This window comes from Poecile atricapillus, chromosome 25 (assembly GCF_030490865.1).
Source record: "Poecile atricapillus isolate bPoeAtr1 chromosome 25, bPoeAtr1.hap1, whole genome shotgun sequence".
NCBI lineage: Eukaryota > Metazoa > Chordata > Aves > Passeriformes > Paridae > Poecile > Poecile atricapillus.
Genome location: NC_081273.1, coordinates 2,363,267 through 2,381,069, shown reverse-complemented (window position 1 = coordinate 2,381,069; position 17,803 = coordinate 2,363,267). Strand labels below are relative to the sequence as shown.

The 17,803-nt window shown below is 56.2% G+C and overlaps 1 protein-coding gene across 1 annotated transcript; it reads right to left on the bottom strand.

Annotated features, from left to right (window-relative positions):
* Positions 1 to 268: 268 nt before the first annotated feature.
* On the bottom strand, positions 269 to 12,695 carry ADAMTS15 (ADAM metallopeptidase with thrombospondin type 1 motif 15). The gene is made up of 8 exons (XM_058857112.1): positions 11,662 to 12,695; positions 7,440 to 7,572; positions 6,745 to 6,912; positions 6,054 to 6,337; positions 4,762 to 4,939; positions 4,493 to 4,674; positions 3,771 to 3,946; positions 269 to 3,375 (listed from the first exon to the last, which is right to left on the bottom strand). The coding sequence occupies exons 1-8, from the start codon at positions 12,574 to 12,576 to the stop codon at positions 2,595 to 2,597; spliced, it is 2,817 nt and encodes a 938-aa protein (XP_058713095.1). The 5' UTR covers positions 12,577 to 12,695; the 3' UTR covers positions 269 to 2,594.
* Between the last annotated feature and the right edge of the window lie 5,108 nt (positions 12,696 to 17,803).

The window sequence follows — 17,803 nt, the reverse complement described above, 5'->3', positions numbered from 1 at the left end:
AAGGGAGTTGGGGGCAGCAAACTTGGGGGAAATTCCTTCATTCCCTTGAAGCTGGAATTGGGAGATGAACCCCAATGTGCAAATGGAACAAACTTAGAAAAGTGAGAAAACCTGTGAGCCCTGGTCCATTTTGGGTGCAGCCCCTGGAGGGCTTTGTCTAAATGTACCTGAAGGTCCTTCAATAAATAGAAATAAACTGCTTTTATTCCCTTAATTTTGCCTGGTTTTTAGGTAGTCCAAAAAGGCATCAGTTTTGCTCTTTAGTTAATGAGCTGACACTATCAAGGGGTCAGGATCACAGTAAGACAAGGAATGCCCTGCAGCCACCAACAAAACAACTCTTGCAGTGTCCCCCTGGGAAGCAGGTGTAACTTTAAATACAGATTTATTTCAGGTTTGCTACTGACGCACAAACAGCAGAGATCGATGTTCAGTATACATGGTATACACAAAGCAGCCAGTACCATCGGCATCTCCGTCCTTCTGCTGCACCCTCAGCAAAAGAACCACACACGAGGAATCCCTCCCCTCCTCAGGAATGAGGCTGACAATTTCTCGGTGGCTTAGAAACCAGCTGTGGGATGGCAAGACACTAAAGGGCAGCTCCTCAGAGCTCTGTCCCCAGAGGAAAGCGCAGCGGGCTCAGATATGCAGGAAAACCCTCGGAAAATGGGTGGTATGTTCATGGGAATGGAGACCTGGAAGGGATTTCCTAAGAACATTAACTCCCGTTCCCTGCTGTGCAGAGCAACCACAACATCTGCTCCTGGCTCTGTGGAGCAGCGTGAAGACCTAAAATATGGTTGTGTTGAAAGAGGCGTTAGATTGATCCTCTAGGAGGATCCCCAGGGAGGATGAGCCCACAAACATTGTCACAAGGAGTTTGTGAGCTGCTGGAAAGAGATAAGAAGGGAATTCTCACACCACCTGCTCCATTTCTTTCATTCTCACCTTGCCCACAGCTGGAGACCTTCTGGAGCCACCCAAGGGACAGCAGAGTGTCCGTGTTGTACCTGCAAGGGACTGAACAAGCAGGCTCCAAGCCTCTACCTGCTGAGATGGCATCTTCTGCCTACCCAAAATCTGTGTCTCATCCCTAAAACACCTTTCTGCCCATCCCAGTAACTGCACAGCTTGACCCAGAAGCTTTGGCTTGCTCACAGTCACAGCTCATCGATTAAGAGGCAACTTCATCAGTGACAAAGCAAAAAATTCAATGGTGCCTGATGATTCGATCTGAGCAAGAGACCCAAATGATAATTTGGGGTTGGGAGAGGTAAAACAGCCTCTGACCACAATGGGCACGATGCTACAAAACTGTCAGAGGTACAGAATAACCCCAGAGGTACAGAACAACCCCAGAATACCTGCAGGGGGAAACTGGTTGTAGATGCTTTGCAGCAGCAAGAGGTTTGACAGTCCCTTTTTCCCTGCCTGAACCCCACTGAGCCCCTTTTTCCTCAGGAAAGCCAAGGACCCGAATTAACCTCCCTCTCCCTCAGCTCAAAAGGGATTCCAGGGAAGTCACCCCAGCTCTGATAGAGCTCAGGATAGCTCAGGGAGGCTTTACACAGAGGAAAAACACCCCAGCCTGGCTAAAGGCTGGAGGCTATGGCACGTCTGGGCATGACCTACTGGTCCCATTGAGCACCATTTCCAGAGCAAGGTGAAGTCTCTGACTGGGGGGGCTGCATCTGACCCTGTGGAACCACAGCACAGCTGCTTGTTGCTTTTTTGGAATGACAGCTCAAACCTCAGCTCCACTGTGATCCCTTTTAGCCCCAAAAAGGTTCAGGTGGCCCAGGGTGTAAAGGAGCATCCAGATGTTCACACAGCCCCATCCCAAAGCACCATAGGAAACCTCAGGCTGGTGAGATCCCCTGGGAATAACACCCGCCCTGCTATGCAAGGTTTACATCCATCAGGAGGGGAGGAAGGAGGTTAAAAAAATACAGAGTTAAGCACCATAAAATTTACACTGGTCAGGTCATAAACACGAGGAGAGAATGAAAATAAAGCCACCACCTTCCAGTCTGGCCTGGGGATGCTGCTGGGACAACAAAGTCCCCAGCAGCAAGCCCTGGAGGCATCAGTCCCAGTGCATCATCGCACCGGTGGTCGTTGCATTGGTAAATCCTTTTGGTCCCGTTTAGCATGAGTGTTGGGGGAGTCCAGGGAGAAGGGAGGTAGGGTTGGTCCTGGGAAGGTGGGGGGAGGCTTCATCTGTGCAATTTAGGGGCATCTCCCTGCCTGTACCATCCCAGATCCATCACAGGCAGGAATGATCCTCCTGGTTTCCATCTGTCCCCCCAGTTCCCAGCCTCCACCGGTGGTTTCCGTGTCGTTCAGTGGCTTCGAGGTAGATGTTCATTCCCGCTCTGTCTCCAAGCGACTTGGTTGGTAAAAGCCCTCTCTCCCAGCTGTGTGGGGTTGTCCCCACACCCAGGTCCCTTTTTGTTCCCATTTTTCTCTTATTTTTCCCCCTTTTGCTATGTGCTATGGACATCTCCCCCACTCCCAACCTCTGGCTGCTGCTTGGCTGCGCCCAGCCATAGGAACACCACGCCCTTCCTTGCAGGCCCCCCTTGTCCTGCTCAGCACGGCCTCAAGGTGCAGAAATCCAGCTCCTGCGGCTTCCTCCGAAAATTGCAACTCTCCCGGGGCAGCAGGCGCCCGGTCGGGACCAGGCACTTCAACGCCCGTCTCTTGAACCCCCGACCGCAGCTCTTGGAGCAGGGAGACCATGGTCCAGCTTCCCAGGCCGGGCAGGGCTCCCCGCACAGCCGCACGTCGGCGGGGCGCTGCGCCGCGTCGCACTCGGCGGCCGGCTGGCCGTAGGAGTCGCGACAAGCCACCGAGCGCTTCTGCAAGCCATCGCCGCAGCTGACGGAGCACGCCTCCCAACCACCCACCGCCCACTTGTAGGAGGGCCGCTTGTAGCTCGGCCTCCCGCCATCCAAGCGGTTGGACAGGCTGAGGACGCTGTTGTTGAGGTCCGGTGGGGTCCTGCCCTCCTTCTTGTAGGAGGACTTGTCCTCCTTGCTCTCCTTGGGGAGGTAGAAGGAGTAGCGTACCCGAGGAGGGGTCATCTTTCCCACGGAGAGCACCTCCAGAGTCAGGGGTTCCTGGATGGGCTTGAAGGCCTGGAGGCTCTCGACGGCGGTGCCGGTGCCGCTGTAGCGCAGGACGCTGCCCTTCACCATCAGGTCCCTCTCGACGGCCGAGACGATGAAGTGGCCGTTCAGCAGGTACTTGCCCTGCGCGTTCTTCAGCGCCAGGTAGTTGTCATCGCTGATGAGTCCTTTGTAGCCCCGCTGCCGGATGTCAATGTTGGAGGCGCCCGCGGGGATGACCACCACAAAGTTGTAGCCGTGCCTGAAAGAGAAGAGCGGGCAGGGCAGGACATCAGGCACAGGGACACTGCATTACTCCAGCCCTGAGATCCTCCCACCCCTACATTCGTCTTCTTCCCGTGAAGATCATTTTGAATCATCTCACTGCATTGGTTTTGTCCAGGCTGATGTCACCCTGTTACAGGAAGATGCTTCAGCCCCTCTGGCTGAAGCACTCCATCAGCAGAAGTCAACAGAACATTAATGTGTCCTGCTTCTCCTTCAGAGCCAGCCCAGCTGTCTGTGCAGTGATGTACACAAGCAGATTTTGCTCAGGATGGATTTATCCCATCACCATCTCCACAACCTCCCTGCATCCCCCACACCAGAACACAGAGCTGGGAGTAGGGGAAGTATACGTGGTCACCAAGCACTCACATGGGTTTGGTGAACAAGCCTGAGACCTTCTTGCAGCTCTTGTTGTCTCCTCCACACACGCTGCACTTGTCAAACTTCTTCTTGGAGCCCAACTTCCCATCACAGCCTGCCTTGATGCATTTTCCCTGGACACAGACCGAAGTGGAGTCCGGGGAGCAAGGGGTGCCATCCACAACCTAAACCAGGAGAGAAAAACAAGCTGCTGCATTTCCCTCTCACACGCCCTGGGGTCTCCCAGCTGTGTCCATCCCACCACGCCGCTCTCTGCTCATGTTCTGCTTTGCAGGCAGGATTTGGGCTCTCTGAGAAGAGATGGATGGGACTACACCCCTTTTCTGCTCCCATCCACAGAATTTCCTGCCCTTTCCATTGCAGGGAACAAGCTGCACAGGGGACACTGCTAACACCATCCCATGCATTCTGCTCAGCCCCATGTCTGGATGTCCACCCTGTCCTGCCCACTGCTTCCCCAGCACCCAAACTATCCTCCTCTATCCCAGGGCCACAGGAATATGCCAGAGGCACTTTCACAAGAGGTAAAAATGATGTCTTCCAGAGGAAGACCTTCCATGAATAACTCCAGCCCCAAACTGATTCATACCAGACTGGTGGACTTCCCTCCTCTACCACCTCATCTAACACCATCCACCCACCAGAAAAGGAAAATCTATTCATTTCCAGGTGCACTGGAGCCACCCCACAGTCCAGGCACTCTCACCAACCTTGGGGGCCAGCACATAGAAGTAGCCGGTGCCGTTTGCCCGGCAGATGAGCTTGCACTTATCCCGGGGCGAGACACCGGAGTATTTGGGAACCCAGGAGACGGAGGCAGTGAGGCGGTTCGTGCTGTGACTGTAGCCATTGAAAGCCTCACACTGTTCCTCACGGAAGCTCTTCCCTGGCACTGAAAATAACAGGGATGTGGTGTTGGACACCGACCTGGACCTCCAGCTGTAGTTTTCTGGGGTCCAAGCCAAGCCCCAGCCCTCACCTGCAGCAGCACAGGGCTCCAGGTTGCAGGAGCGGTACTTGACGCGGATGCCCTCGCAGTAGGAGCCGCCGTTGGCCGGCACGGGGTCGGTGCATTCCCGCCGGGCCAGCTGCACCCCACCGCCGCACGTCCGCGAGCACGGCCCGTACGGAGCCCACTTGGCCCAGCCACCGTCCACCTGCAGGGATGGACAGGATGAGGCACTGCATAGCCGTCATCTCCACGCTTGGAGCCATCCCTTCAGCACTAAAACCTCCCACCAACCTTCCTTGTGAGGGGAATCCAAGAGGGAGACGCTGATCTGACCAAGGGAGCGGTCTGAAGCCATGCCAGGGGAGGGTTAGGTTGGATATCAGGAAAAGGTTCTTCCCCCAGAGGGTGCTTGGGCACTGGAACAGGCTCCCAGGGAAGTGGTGACAGCCCCAAGCCTGACAGAGCTCAAAAAGCATTTGGACAATATTCTCAGGCACGTGGTGTGACTCTTGGGAATGGTCCTAAGCAGGGCCTGTAGTTGGACTCAATGATCCTTGTGGGTCCCTTCCAGCACAGCAAGTTCTGTGAAACTTGCCCAGGGCTGGCTGGAGCAGAGCAGCAGCCTCACTTATTGAGAAATACACGATACCCAAGGGATCTCCAGTTCTTTCCACATCAGTGTCCCCATGCTGGATCTCCACCATCAGGAGATTGGGGATATCTCTGCCAGCACCTGCTCAGAGTGACACCTGTGGGGTGTTTTTAGGGCTCCTGACACAGGTACTCACCCTGTACTCACTGAGTGGCCCTGTGGGGTGTTTTTGGGGTTCCTGACACAGGTACTCACCCTGTACTCACTGAGTGACCCTGTGGGGTGTTTTTGGGGCTCCTGACACAGGTACTCACCCTGTACTCACTGAGTGACCCTGTGGGGTGTTTTTGGGGCTCCTGACACAGGTACTCACCCTGTACTCACTGAGTGACCCTGTGGGGTGTTTTTGGGGATTCTGACACAGGTACTCACCCTGTACTCACTGAGTGACCCTGTGGGGTGTTTTTGGGGCTCCTGGCACAGGTACTCACCCTGTACTCACTGAGTGGCTCTGTGGGGTGTTTTTGGGGCTCCTGGCACAGGTACTCACCCTGTACTCACTGAGTGACCCTGTGGGGTGTTTTTGGGGATTCTGACACAGGTACTCACCCTGTACTCACTGAGTGATCCTGTGGGGTGTTTTTGGGGCTCCTGGCACAGGTACTCACCCTGTACTCACTGAGTGACCCTGTGGGGTGTTTTTGGGGCTCCTGGCACAGGTACTCACCCTGTACTTGCTGACGTTGTGCCTCTCCACGCAGGAGCCCTTGAGGCAGAAGCGCCCCTCGCCGCAGGCGGTGCCGTCGGCCCAGGGGAAGTGGCGGGTCTGGCAGACGATCTGCCCGCGCGCCTTCCCCGTGCACCACAGCTTGGCACAGTACTGCATGTAGGGGCAGGGCTTGGAGCCCACCCCGAAGGCCAGCTCGCACTGCTGGTTCAGGCTGTAGCTCGTCCCCGGCAGGTCTTCGGGCAGAGGGATGGGTTTGGCAGGCTGGTCCAGCAAGCAGTCCCCTGCAGGAGTGGGGAGAGGGGGTCTACCAGGTCCTGGGGGGTTGTGTGGACCAGAGTGGGGAGGGAAAGCACTGCTGTGGGGAGATGAGGGAGAGATCAGGCCAAAACTACCCCAGGGATGCCCTCAATCTTGGCTGTATCCCAGACACAGACGATTCCATCTCCTGGTGATCCCTTGGAGCTGTGCCAGCAGCCCGAGTGCCGATGTCACTGCTGGGGACACCCAGGAGGTCTGGATCCTACAGAAATGCTGCCAACCTCCCATTTCCTTCTAAATTTGTTTCCAGAGGCTGGAGAGGAAGAGCTCTACTGCCAGCCATCATTTCCCAGTAAACACCTGCAGGGACAGACCCTGCTCCTCGGGGACAGGGACACAGGTGGGGGGTGAGGGGCACAGGAGGGCTCACCGTGGCCACTGTCCAGGAAGTCGGTGATGATGGCAGCGCTGCAGGCTGACCAGGGGTTGGCACGGTCGATCTGGATGAGGGTGGGGGACATCATGTGGTTGGTCTTCAGCCGGCCAAAGACCTCCTCACAGGCTTTCACGTTGTCGTGGGGCATGTTGAACACGTGGCCTGGGGGTGGGATAAGGGAGGCAGCATGAAAAACTCAGCACAGCAGGATGAGCAGCAACCTCCCCCAGCTTCTGTCAGGGGAGACTGAGACATGGAGTGGGGCAGAGCCCTGCAAGGATGGCAGCTGCAGACAGCCCAGAAGAGTCAGCAAACATTCCAGCTCTGTCCTGATGCCTCATGCACATGGAAAGCACACGGAAAAAGAAGGGGCAAGGGAAATTGTGAAGGTGAAGTGACTTCAGCACTTGCCCCACTCCCTCCCAGAGGTAGGTGTGCCCTCTGCTTGTTATTTCAGGACTCCTGAATCCTGGAAACCCAGCTGTGGTACAACCATGAGAGCAAAGCCTTTTGCTTCCTCAGCAGCCCTTTCCCACCTGCCTCAGGGGGACTCTTGTACCCGAGGCAGAGTTTTCTATCACCGGATACCGCCTATTGTCTCATCTCCCAGAGGCTGAAACCAGGGCTTTTCTGAACCTTGCCAGCTCCTGGAATCCTCCTGAGAGGAAGAGGAGAGCTGGGAGCCTTACCCAGCTCGTGGGCGGTGGTGAAAGCCGAGGGCAGCCCATCGTCCTCGATGACGGAGCAGCTGCGCTTGGGGTCACACATGGTGCCCACGTCTGCCATCCCCAACGTGTCACAGGTGGTGGCACCACACAGGTCCTGCCAGTCACAGAGGGAAGGGGTTAGTCCTGGGCTCAGCACAGGCACCGCGGTTCCCCTTTCCCACCTCATCCCTGATGGGAAGAAAGCCCAAAGGGATGGGAACCACACCGGGATGCAGAGGCAGGAAACGTCAATCCTGGCCCAGCTCAGGCTGCAGTGGTGTGTCTGCAGTTACCCCTGGCACCAGGGATGTGTGTAGCATCCTCCCCTGCCTTCAGCAACAGCTTTTCCTACCCAAACAGCTCCTCTGGCCAGGGTGGAGCTGGTTTTGTCTTGCAGGAGCCAGTCTGGTTCTCTACATCTTAAGTGTGAGCTCAAGAACTAGACCCAGGTGGGTGGATGGGAACACATCTGGCCTTGGACTCAGGGCTCAGCCACTTCTCAGTCTCATTTCTCAGCTTCTTTCAAGGAACAAGAAAGCCCTGGACCAGGTCCAGAGATTTCCAAGGCTAAAGAAAGTTGCCAAGCTGCCTCTCTAAGACACCCTACAGCCATCCTTCAAGGAGCAACCAAGCCCAGCTGATCAAAGGAGGAACCAACCCAGGCTTCCACCCCCAAACTGAGGACAGCCATCTCCTACATAGATGTTGCCAGGAGAGAGGCTGGGAAGGGCCTCATTGTAGGCAAATCTGGCCTTCCACAGGTGCTTGTGCTAAAAAAAAGTCCATTTAAGACACACTGATGCTGCAGCCCGGCAGTAACCTTGTCCCAGGTGCTCCCTTCCCCTGCTGGGGTGTGGTTTTGGTTTGGGAGGGCTCGAGCATCCTCCCCTCCCTTGGTGCTGCCCCAGAGCTGCCATGCAGTGGGCAGGGAGCTGTTTTCCACATGAAAAGAAAAGTAGGGGACTCGCTGGGCGCTCCCATGCTATAAATAAGTGTGATTCATGCTCAGCACTCGCCCAGCCAAAGCGCCTGGGTTGCTCAAAATCCTGCAGGAGCTGCTCTGCCAATATTTCCAGCAAGGTTTCCAAGCTGAAGGCATTCCCGCGCAGGCAGGTTCAGCCGTGGGTAAATAACAGTCCTGATGACTTCAGAGAGCCCCAGCCAGGGCTGAGATGGCTTTAACAGGAGACCTGGGGCTATGGAGTGTGGAGGCACAGGCAAGACCGGCATCTCCAGAGAGGTGACGTGAAGAAACGTCTGGGTCTGCACTGGTGGTGGAAAACCCCCATCACAACTGGGCTCAGCGCTTTGCTCTGCAATTTTCCTGACCAGCTGGGACCCTGCTGCTCCCCTGATCCCATCAAACATCGGTGTCAGCAGGGAGAAGAGGTGGCAGCCCCTCGTTGCATTGGCAGTGCCACCACTGGTGGGCACAGGCTGATTATTGGTGCTGGCAAGCCCAGGTGCAGAGTCCCCGTCCCAAAACAGCACCAGGACCCAGTGCCACCACCACACTGAGCCAGCCAGGGGTGCAGCTGGCCCAGGAGCCCCTGCCCGTGCTCTGAGCAGCACTGGGGGTTTGGGGATGAGGATGGGGCATGGAGAGGAACGTCACAGCTCACAGCTCCCCGCTCACTGCTCTTTGAAGAGTTCTCTCCTCGCCAGCACAGTGAGCTTTGGCTCCCAGCCCAGCACCTGCACTGACACACTGACCCACTTCCCGCTCTGAACCTCGCTGTTCACACAACCAGCAGCTCCTCAGGGGCTTTTCCCTCACTCCTCACCGCAGGACAGCCTGGGGATGCCAGGCAGCATCTCTGGGCTTTAATGAGAGGTCCTGATCCCCCACCTGAACACCTCCTTCAGCCTTGTCAGGTGTTGGAGCTGCTCAGGAGGGGAGCAGAGGGAAATGGAAGAGGTTTAGGGTGGGAAAGCAGCGTGCAAGGCTCTGCCTTTGCTCGCTGTCACCGCTATCCCCGCTGCTGGCACAGATACAGGGAGGCTGCTTGGTCCCCCAAGGGGCTGCAGACAACCTGCTCAGTGCATCAGCTGCCAGCCTGACCTTCCTACATGGGACCTTCCCAGGCTTTTCGTCATCCCTTGTGAACTTCTCAAGACATTCCACAGGTCAGTTAGGGGGATCCTTGTGGCTCGTGCATTAATTCACCTGCTCAGAGTCATAAGCACTCTCCCTGCCACAGAGGCTTCCTGTGAGCATCCAAAGCAGCTCCGAAAAGCTGAGGCTTGAGCTGCAGTTTCCAAATCCCACAGCATCAGCCACGTGCTAAGCTGCACCCAGATGTTCCTTCATGCAACATCCCTTCGGTTTTACAGCAAAGCAAAGACGCGCAGCCAACGTTTGCCGGTGTGACAGCAAAGTCCAGGAGGGGTGGGGAGAATGGACAAGCCCTTTGCCATGGTGTGCAGGGATATTTCCAGGAGGCAGGACGGCAGCTGAAGGCTGGATGCTCTGCAGGACCCTGGGTAGGAAGGGAATCTGCACCCACCAGCTGATCAAGACTGAGCTTCCCAAAGCAAATCCATCATTCAGCATCGCCGATGTTGGAAGGGAGCAAATCCAAGCAGTAGAAGAGAGCCCCATTCGTCAGCAGCTCATCAACACAACTGAAAACTGCCTATCAACCAGCCTGGAGGTGAAACTTAAGTCGAGGGCTTATGTAACAGCTTTTTGGCAGGAAGATAAGCTTCGGGATGTCAGGGGACCACAGATGGATGCACTCAAGGAAGGCAGATGTCTCCCTGACCGTGTGCCTTTGCACTGAGCTTGCTTGGGGATTTCAGGAATGGATGGTTTAGCAATGTGTAAAAAATGCAGCCCAGACGTGATCCACATCTTTTGAATCACTGGGACCGACTCTGTCCCACGTGCAGCTCCAGTGACCTCACTGGGTTTCCACCAGAGGTGGAGCTGGCTCATCCCTGCAGAGGTGTCAGCAGTGTCCTCCTCTTTGAGCTGCTCCAGCAGCCTGGGCTTCCATCCTGTCTGTGCTCCCAGAGGATTCACAGCTGGCCCAGGGTGGGGGGGACAAGAAGACACACAGGACAAGATCTCACACGTCCTGCACGGCATCATTCCTGCTCCAGGCCATTGTCAGCCCTTGATGAGCCCAGCCTAGGGACAGCTGAACTGAGCTGGATGTTATATCCTTCCCACCCACAAATGCTGGACCTGGAAAAGTGTTTTGGAAATGGTCTCACTGCCGCTGAGGGGAGTTCCTCACCTGTCCCTAATCCAAAAACATCTGGGCAGGGATAGTGGAAGGAGAAAATGCAAGGAGCCTTTCGTGCCAAAGCCTGCTGCAGCCAGGATAAAACGTGACTGTCCTCGCCAAGCTGGGCTCATCCTCCTCCCATCCCATCAGTGATTTTGGACTGATGTCCACACTAAGACAGGGCTACAGGGAGGGAGGGACAATGGGGAGAGGCTGTGGGAGCTCCAGTGTCACCCAGTTTGTGGGGGTGGGAGGATGCAGAGTTCATCCCACACCCCACATCACCGTGGAGCCACGCCAAAGGCAGCTCCAAGCCTCTCTCCCACCACAGGGACACAGCCAGCCCACGGCAGTGGTGGCAGTGGCTCTCCCCTCTCCCCCACCCGAGGGCTGTAGCTCTGGCTGAATCTCTGGTGCTTCACTTCCAGCCCTGAACCGGCTCCGTGCAGCGCAGCCAGCGCCGAGGAGAGCTCCAGCTTCTCAGGAGGACCTCGAGCATGAGTCAGAGGAAGCAGGGAGAGGTTTTTTCTTGGCAGGTGGCACTGTGAGCTCTTCCCAGCTGGGGAGGGGGAAGCGGGACCATGCCCCTCCTCTTCTGGGCTCGGATCTCTCATTTCAGGGTGCACAGCAGAGCCGCAGGGCGCTCGCTGCCAGCTCCTGCACGGAGGCAGGAGACAGAGCAGCAGGTTTCTGCTCGTGGGGCAATCTTTGGACACCTCCCGGCCTCGTTCACCCCATGGCAGGGATTTTTCCAGGCTGCCAGCCAAAACCTGCCCAGGAGACAGCAAGGGCTTGCTCCATGCCTCTGCACCCCCTAGCCCAGCACCTGAGAGTGGCGGTTCCCTGGGAAAGAGGGATGAGCCACAGGCACAACCTCCCCCATCACTCACACAGGTGGCAGAACGCCTTAGCCCAGCAGGGCTCTGTGGCAGGGGGGCTCAGCTCCTCCGGGTCACCCTCCCTGCACCCACCTGCTTGGTGAAGAGGATGGCGGTGTCCCAGTACTCGGGGTGCTTGTCGCTGACCTTGTTCCACTTCTTCTGCCAGGCGCAGAAGTTGCGGAGGGTGAGGGCGGCGTTGCTGGTGACTTTGGGCCCCTTGTCATCCTGCCCGATGAGGAGGAACTTGACCACGGAGATCTGGATGGGGTTACGGATGCTGGGGTGCTTGTAGAGGCGGGCGGCCGTGGCCATCAGGGTGAGCAGGTAGTGCTGGAGGTCATCCCCGTGGAATTTCACCATCGACTCGTCGGCCACCACCAAGGTCTCCACGTAACGCGGGACCGAGGCAAAGCGCTTGGCCCGACCTCCTTTCCCCCCCGCACGCCCCCGGTACTTGTCGAGCGCCTGCAGCACGCCGGGGGTGAGCCCGGAGCCCACGGCGCAGCGGGATGCTCCGGCCCCGACGGGGCGGCCGGGGCTGCGGCGCTGCAGGCGATGGAGACCCCCGGCCGCCCCCCCCGCCAGCGGGCTGATCAGGTACTCGGCTCCCCGGTATCCGAAAGCCCCCCGGAGCCCCCCGCAAAGGCTGAGGGCGGCGAAGGACTCGCGGTCGGCGTTGACATCCCCCGAGTAGAAGCAGTGGCGGAGAGCGGGGAGCGGCCGGGCGGCCGCCCCCAGGTACTGGGCGGCGAAGGCGGGCGCGATGAAGCGGGCGTCGGGGGAGAGGTGGAGGTAGAAATCCTCCCCGAAAGCCGAGAGCTGGATCACCACCGCCTGTCCCCCCCGGGGCGGCTCGGCAGGGCCCCCCCTGAAATAAGCCGGCCCGTTGATGTCGGGGTCCAGGCGCAGGGGAGTGACCAGCGCGGAGTCGGGGTCCGGGGGTGCCCCCGAGCTCAGGCTCAGCCCCGGGGCGCCCAGCAGCAGCAGCGGCAGCAGCGGCAGCATCGTCTCGGCGGGCTCAGGCCGGCGGCATCGGGGATCGGGGGAGGCGAGGGGGGGGAGACAGCAGGACCCGGCCCCCCCCTTCCTCCCTCCTCCTCCTCCTCCTCCTCCTCCCGGACCCGCGGAGGCTGCAGGAGCGGAGCGGCCCCGCCGGTACCTGCTCTGCGGAGCGCACCGCGATTTTATAGTGCGGGAGCGGGGCGGGGGCCGGAGCCGAGCGGGGCCGAGCGGGGCCGGGACAGAACCGCGCTCCGCCCGGGGCTGCCACCGCCTCCCCGGGGCGGAGCGGGGCGGGGGGCGGCACCGCCGCCAGGACGGGAGGGGATGGAGGGATGGGGTGGGACGGGGTGGGATGGAGGGACGGGGTGGGATGGAGGGATGGGGTCGAGGGATGGGGTGGGATGGAGGGACGGGGTGGGATGGAGGGACGGGAGGGGATGGAGGGATGGGGTGGGATGGAGGGACGGGGTGGGATGGGATGGAGGGATGGGGTGGGATGGGGTGGGATGGAGGGATGGGGTGGGATGGGATGGGGTGGGATGGAGGGACGGGGTGGGATGGGATGGGATGGAGAGGCGGGGTGGGATGGAGGGATGGGGTCGAGGGATGGGGTGGGATGGAGGGATGGGGTCGAGGGATGGGGTGGGATGGAGGGATGGGGTGGGATGGAGGGATGGGGTCGAGGGATGGGGTGGGATGGGATGGAGGGACGGGGTGGGATGGGATGTGGGTTTGAGATGGGCTGGTACAGAGGGTGGGATGAGATGGATGGGACTGAGGAGTGCGATAGGATTGTGTGGGATGGAATGGGATGCCGGGGTTGGAACAGGATGAAATAAGGAGTGGGGTGGGACAGGATGGGATGGGTGCTGGGATGGAATGGAATGAGGTGGGATGTGGGGGGTGGGACAGGATAGGATTGGGGTGTTGGATGGGATGGAGTGGGAGGAGACCCTCTTCACTTCTATTCCTGCAGCCCCCCAGGGATGCTCCCACCTGCCAGGCTCCCTCCTGCCACTCTCCAGTTTTTCTGGATCCTGCTCCAAGTGAAGGGATGGAGCTCTGTGATCCCACGAGGAGGGGGCCTCTGGTTACAACAGGGGTGTGCAGGGAAGATAAAAGGTCATAGAATCATTGAGTCATGGAATAGCTTGGGTTGGAAGGGACCTTTAAAGGTCAGCTATCCCAGCCCTCCATCCTCTGCTCCCTGCTGGTATTTAGGGCAGTTCAGTGGAGTGGGGAATCTGCTATTTGGCAGCTGAGGGCTTAGTTCCCAGATTTATTCAGGAAGATAAATGTTTTCCACAGCCCAGGGATGTCTAGCACCGAGATCTGGGCTGCACCCCTCCATGCACCTCCAGACCTGGCACCCCAGAGTAACACTGCCCCAACAATTCCTGCACTCACACCATCCCTGCTCTCCCCAGCACAGCAGCTTCCAGCACACCCCTCTCCTCCCCACCCTCACCCAGAGCTCCAGCTGGGGGGCAAAGGCGATCCCCACTTCTGAGCTCAGCCTCCCTTCATCCCTGACCACCAAAGTGCACTCTGTAAGTGCTGACATCTGCAACATCCTCTCCTCTGAGACTGCAGGACAACCTGTACGGTGAATTCCTCACACCCACCAAACACAGGGATCACCAGAACGGTGTGTGGGGGACCCTGGGGCAGTTAATGCTCTGGGGAGGTAGAAAGATCTCACTGTGGATGGGGTTTTTGGAGAGCAGTGAAAACTCCTCAGTGACAACCTGTAGCAGAGGGACAGATTTATCAGCACCAGTAAACACCACGGTTTGGTTTAGTGATAAAATTAAGGCCTCTCATGGACAAGCTGGCTTTGATGTGATTTCAGCAAAGGCTGAAATCCTTTGAAATCCAAGCACAGCTGAAGAATGTGTGCATGTATGAAACAGAATCTGAGGTTATTGCCTGAGGCACAGAGCCCACAGCCCACAGCCCAGCTCGTTTTGCTGTCCCCGTGCTGCGGTTTGCTCAGTCGTGTGCCTTGCAGCTGAACTTGTGACCCAAAAAAACCATCTGAGTGCCCTGGGCTGAGGGAACCAGGGATTTTGTCTGTTGGCCAAAGTGCAGCGTGCCCAGGGATGTTGGGAATGGGCAGCCCAGGGAGTGCAGGAGCAAGGGAAGAGGGACACGGTCTTGAGGTGCCAGGAGGGAATTTCTCCTTCCCACAGCCTTGCTCTGCTCAGCAGGATGAGTTTCTCCAAAGACCACAGCGGCATCCAGAATGCCACAGGCTCCCAGAGCTGCCACCAGGACCTCAGCCTAGAGGTCATCAAGCCAGAGTTAGTCACTGCTGCCCCTGAGCTCCAGTCCCTCCATCTGGGAATTCTCAGCAAGAGATGAGTCAAACCAAGCTGGCAGGAACTTTATCTCCAGCCTGGAGAACATCTGATTGCCTCCTGATGGGGAAAGGCAGGCAGAAAATGTGAGTGGTTTGGCTCTGCCTGGGCTGAGACCTGCTGGATCCACCAGGCCCATCTCGTGTCCCGTGATGCTGACGGTGTGCCAGCATCCATGGGCTGGGAGCACAGGGATGGATCAGCTGGATGCTCCATCCCAGCCTCCCCAAGCCTCCCTCTGCACAGCTGGGAATCACCTACCCCAAGGCAGCTTGCTTTGTTTGCAAACCAAACCATGTTTGCCCCCCTCCCCTGCCCAGGGTGAGCAGAAAAGCTGTGGAGCTCAAGGAGCAGGTACAGGAATGATTCACAGCACTCCATAAAAGAAGGAGGCACATTTTTTATCTCACTTTTCCTCTTGCTTGAGGATGTGATGTGATTTTTCTCTCTGGGGACAAAGCAGCAGCTGCTTGCACCCCACACCTGAAGGAAGGAGCTGGTCCAGGCAGCACCTTGGGGTCACTCCAGGTGCTCAGGGCTGAGCCTGGCTGCTCCTCACCCCCTGCAGTTTGTCTGGATTGGATGGAAATGGGATGAGAATCTTGAGACTTGAAGGAGAGAACACAGAAAGCACGGAATGGAGATGGAAGATGCCTTTGGAACATTCTGAGCAGCTACAGATAATGAAATATATCAAAGTATGTAAGGTGGATTCTGCTTCTGCTTTGATTTTTGTCTAGAAACCACTTTAAGGTAAAGCCTCACTCAGGCTTAATGCATTGGTCACTCTGATCTTGAAATATCAGTGTGAGCTGGTCTGAAGTGTGGACTCTCCTTTTTCCACCTTCCTCTTGCTTCATCACAAGATTCTCCAGGAAGCACCAAGTTATTTTATTTCTTTTATTCATCACTGTGCCTCAAATGTATTCATTTTAAAATACAAAACGAGCAAAAAATAAGCACCTCAAACCTCACATATCTCTTGGATGTCCCAGTTCACCAAATAAATGGTTTTAAATGGACCATCTGAGAATTTTAGGCCAAAGATGGAGCAGGAAGGTGGTTAAGACAAGGAAAAGTGCCACTCCAGCAGCTGATTTTGGCTAAAAGGTTGGCATATCCTCACCCAAAAGTTCAAGCTGTGCTCTCCCAACTCCCCATCACCTGGGCAGGAAGGAAGATCATCTCCAGGGCTTGAGGATGAGTCAAAGTGCATTATTAGTCAGCTTTCCAGGAAATAAAGGCTTGGAGAAAAAAAAAACCAGCTGGGTCTAGGTAAGGTCATTGAGGGTGAGATACACAAGAAACCTGAGCATGTGGAGGACTCAGTAACCCAAAACCTGCCCCATCCTTGGACTGGGGAGATGCTGAATTTAATTAGCTTTATCCTGACTGGATGATAGGACAGGAGGTGGGCAGGGTGCTCCTCCTGGCGTTCCCCACACTGTCCTACACAGCAGGGATGGAGCAGAGGAGGATCTGTGCTTTGGAGGTCTTCAAGCACACATCTCTGTGTCCCACAACAAAAATCGAAGCAGCCTGCTCCCCCTGTGCACAGGAGACACAGCAGAAGGATCCCTGTGCCTCTCTCATGGTCCTGACACATAATGGACCTCTGGAATCTGGGAATATCATGGTACATTGAAAAAAAGCCACCTAACTCCTGGTTTTGAACAATTTCCAGCTGGTGTTGCAGGTCCTGGGGTTGCTGATAGCTCATTCCTTCTGAAAGCATCTAAAATCCCCCCTCTCCTTGGTATTTAAGGCTTTCTCCTGTTTGAGGAAGAGAGCCACAGGTTTTTCCATGGTGTTTTAAAACAGTACATGGAAGCTGAGAAGAGCCAGGTGTCCCACACATCCCAAAATCCAGTATCACACGTTTCTGTTCACCTTCAGCCTGGAGATTGATGAGCCAGGACTCACAGAACTGCATTGTTCCCACCTGGGGCAGGGTCCAGCCTTGATTAATTCCCTTTCTGGGGCAACACAGACACCAAAGGTGCACAAAGCCACTGAGCTTTCAAAGGGTGAGGCTGCAGCTGTGGGTAAGCCTGAGGGGTCATTAAAATGATGCACATCTGGAATAAACCTGGGGTGATGGAGATTCCACAAGCCAGCTCTGGAGGGGGTTCATCACTCAGGAAAATCATTACAAAGTTCATTCATTTTCATCAACCCATAAACCATGTGAGAGTGGAATAGAGAGGAGGGGAGATTTAAAAAAAAAATAAATTATTATTGTAATTATTATTATTATTTGTAGAAAAGAGTCTTTTCATTCTATCATGTTATATTTATTTAGAGAATTTATGGGCTGCTTCATAGGAAAAGCAGCCCTACAGCAAGCTTGGGGAGTTTCAGAGGGATTTAACCCCAGACCAGACACAGCTTTGGAGTCTCAGGAAGGACCAGACAATCCTTGGAGCATCCTCTCACTGATGTTCTGGTCTCAGGATGCCTTGGAAGCCCCAAGACCCAGGCAGGAAGCAGAGCAGCAGCTCCCCAGGGAGGAGGCTGCAATGCTGGGAACAGGATTTAGCCCTTGATTTTGGAAAGCCACAAAGCTGCTTCCCTTCCACCTGGACACAAGTGGGGCTCCAAACCCACCCTGAGGCAAGGCTGACCTCTGGTGCCCCATCCTTGCTCTGGAAATCCAGGTATGAAATGGAATGGAGGCAATGGATGATGGCGTTACAAATCAAAATGCAAATAAAAATAGATAATAAATACAGAAAACAGAGAAAATTATATGGGGAAAAAATATCTAGATGGTCTAGAAATTAGAAATGGAATTCTTCCAAATGGTATCAAATCAAATGAAACCATCAAATCACAGCCATGGCTCTCAATGTGCCCAGCATCAAGGGCAC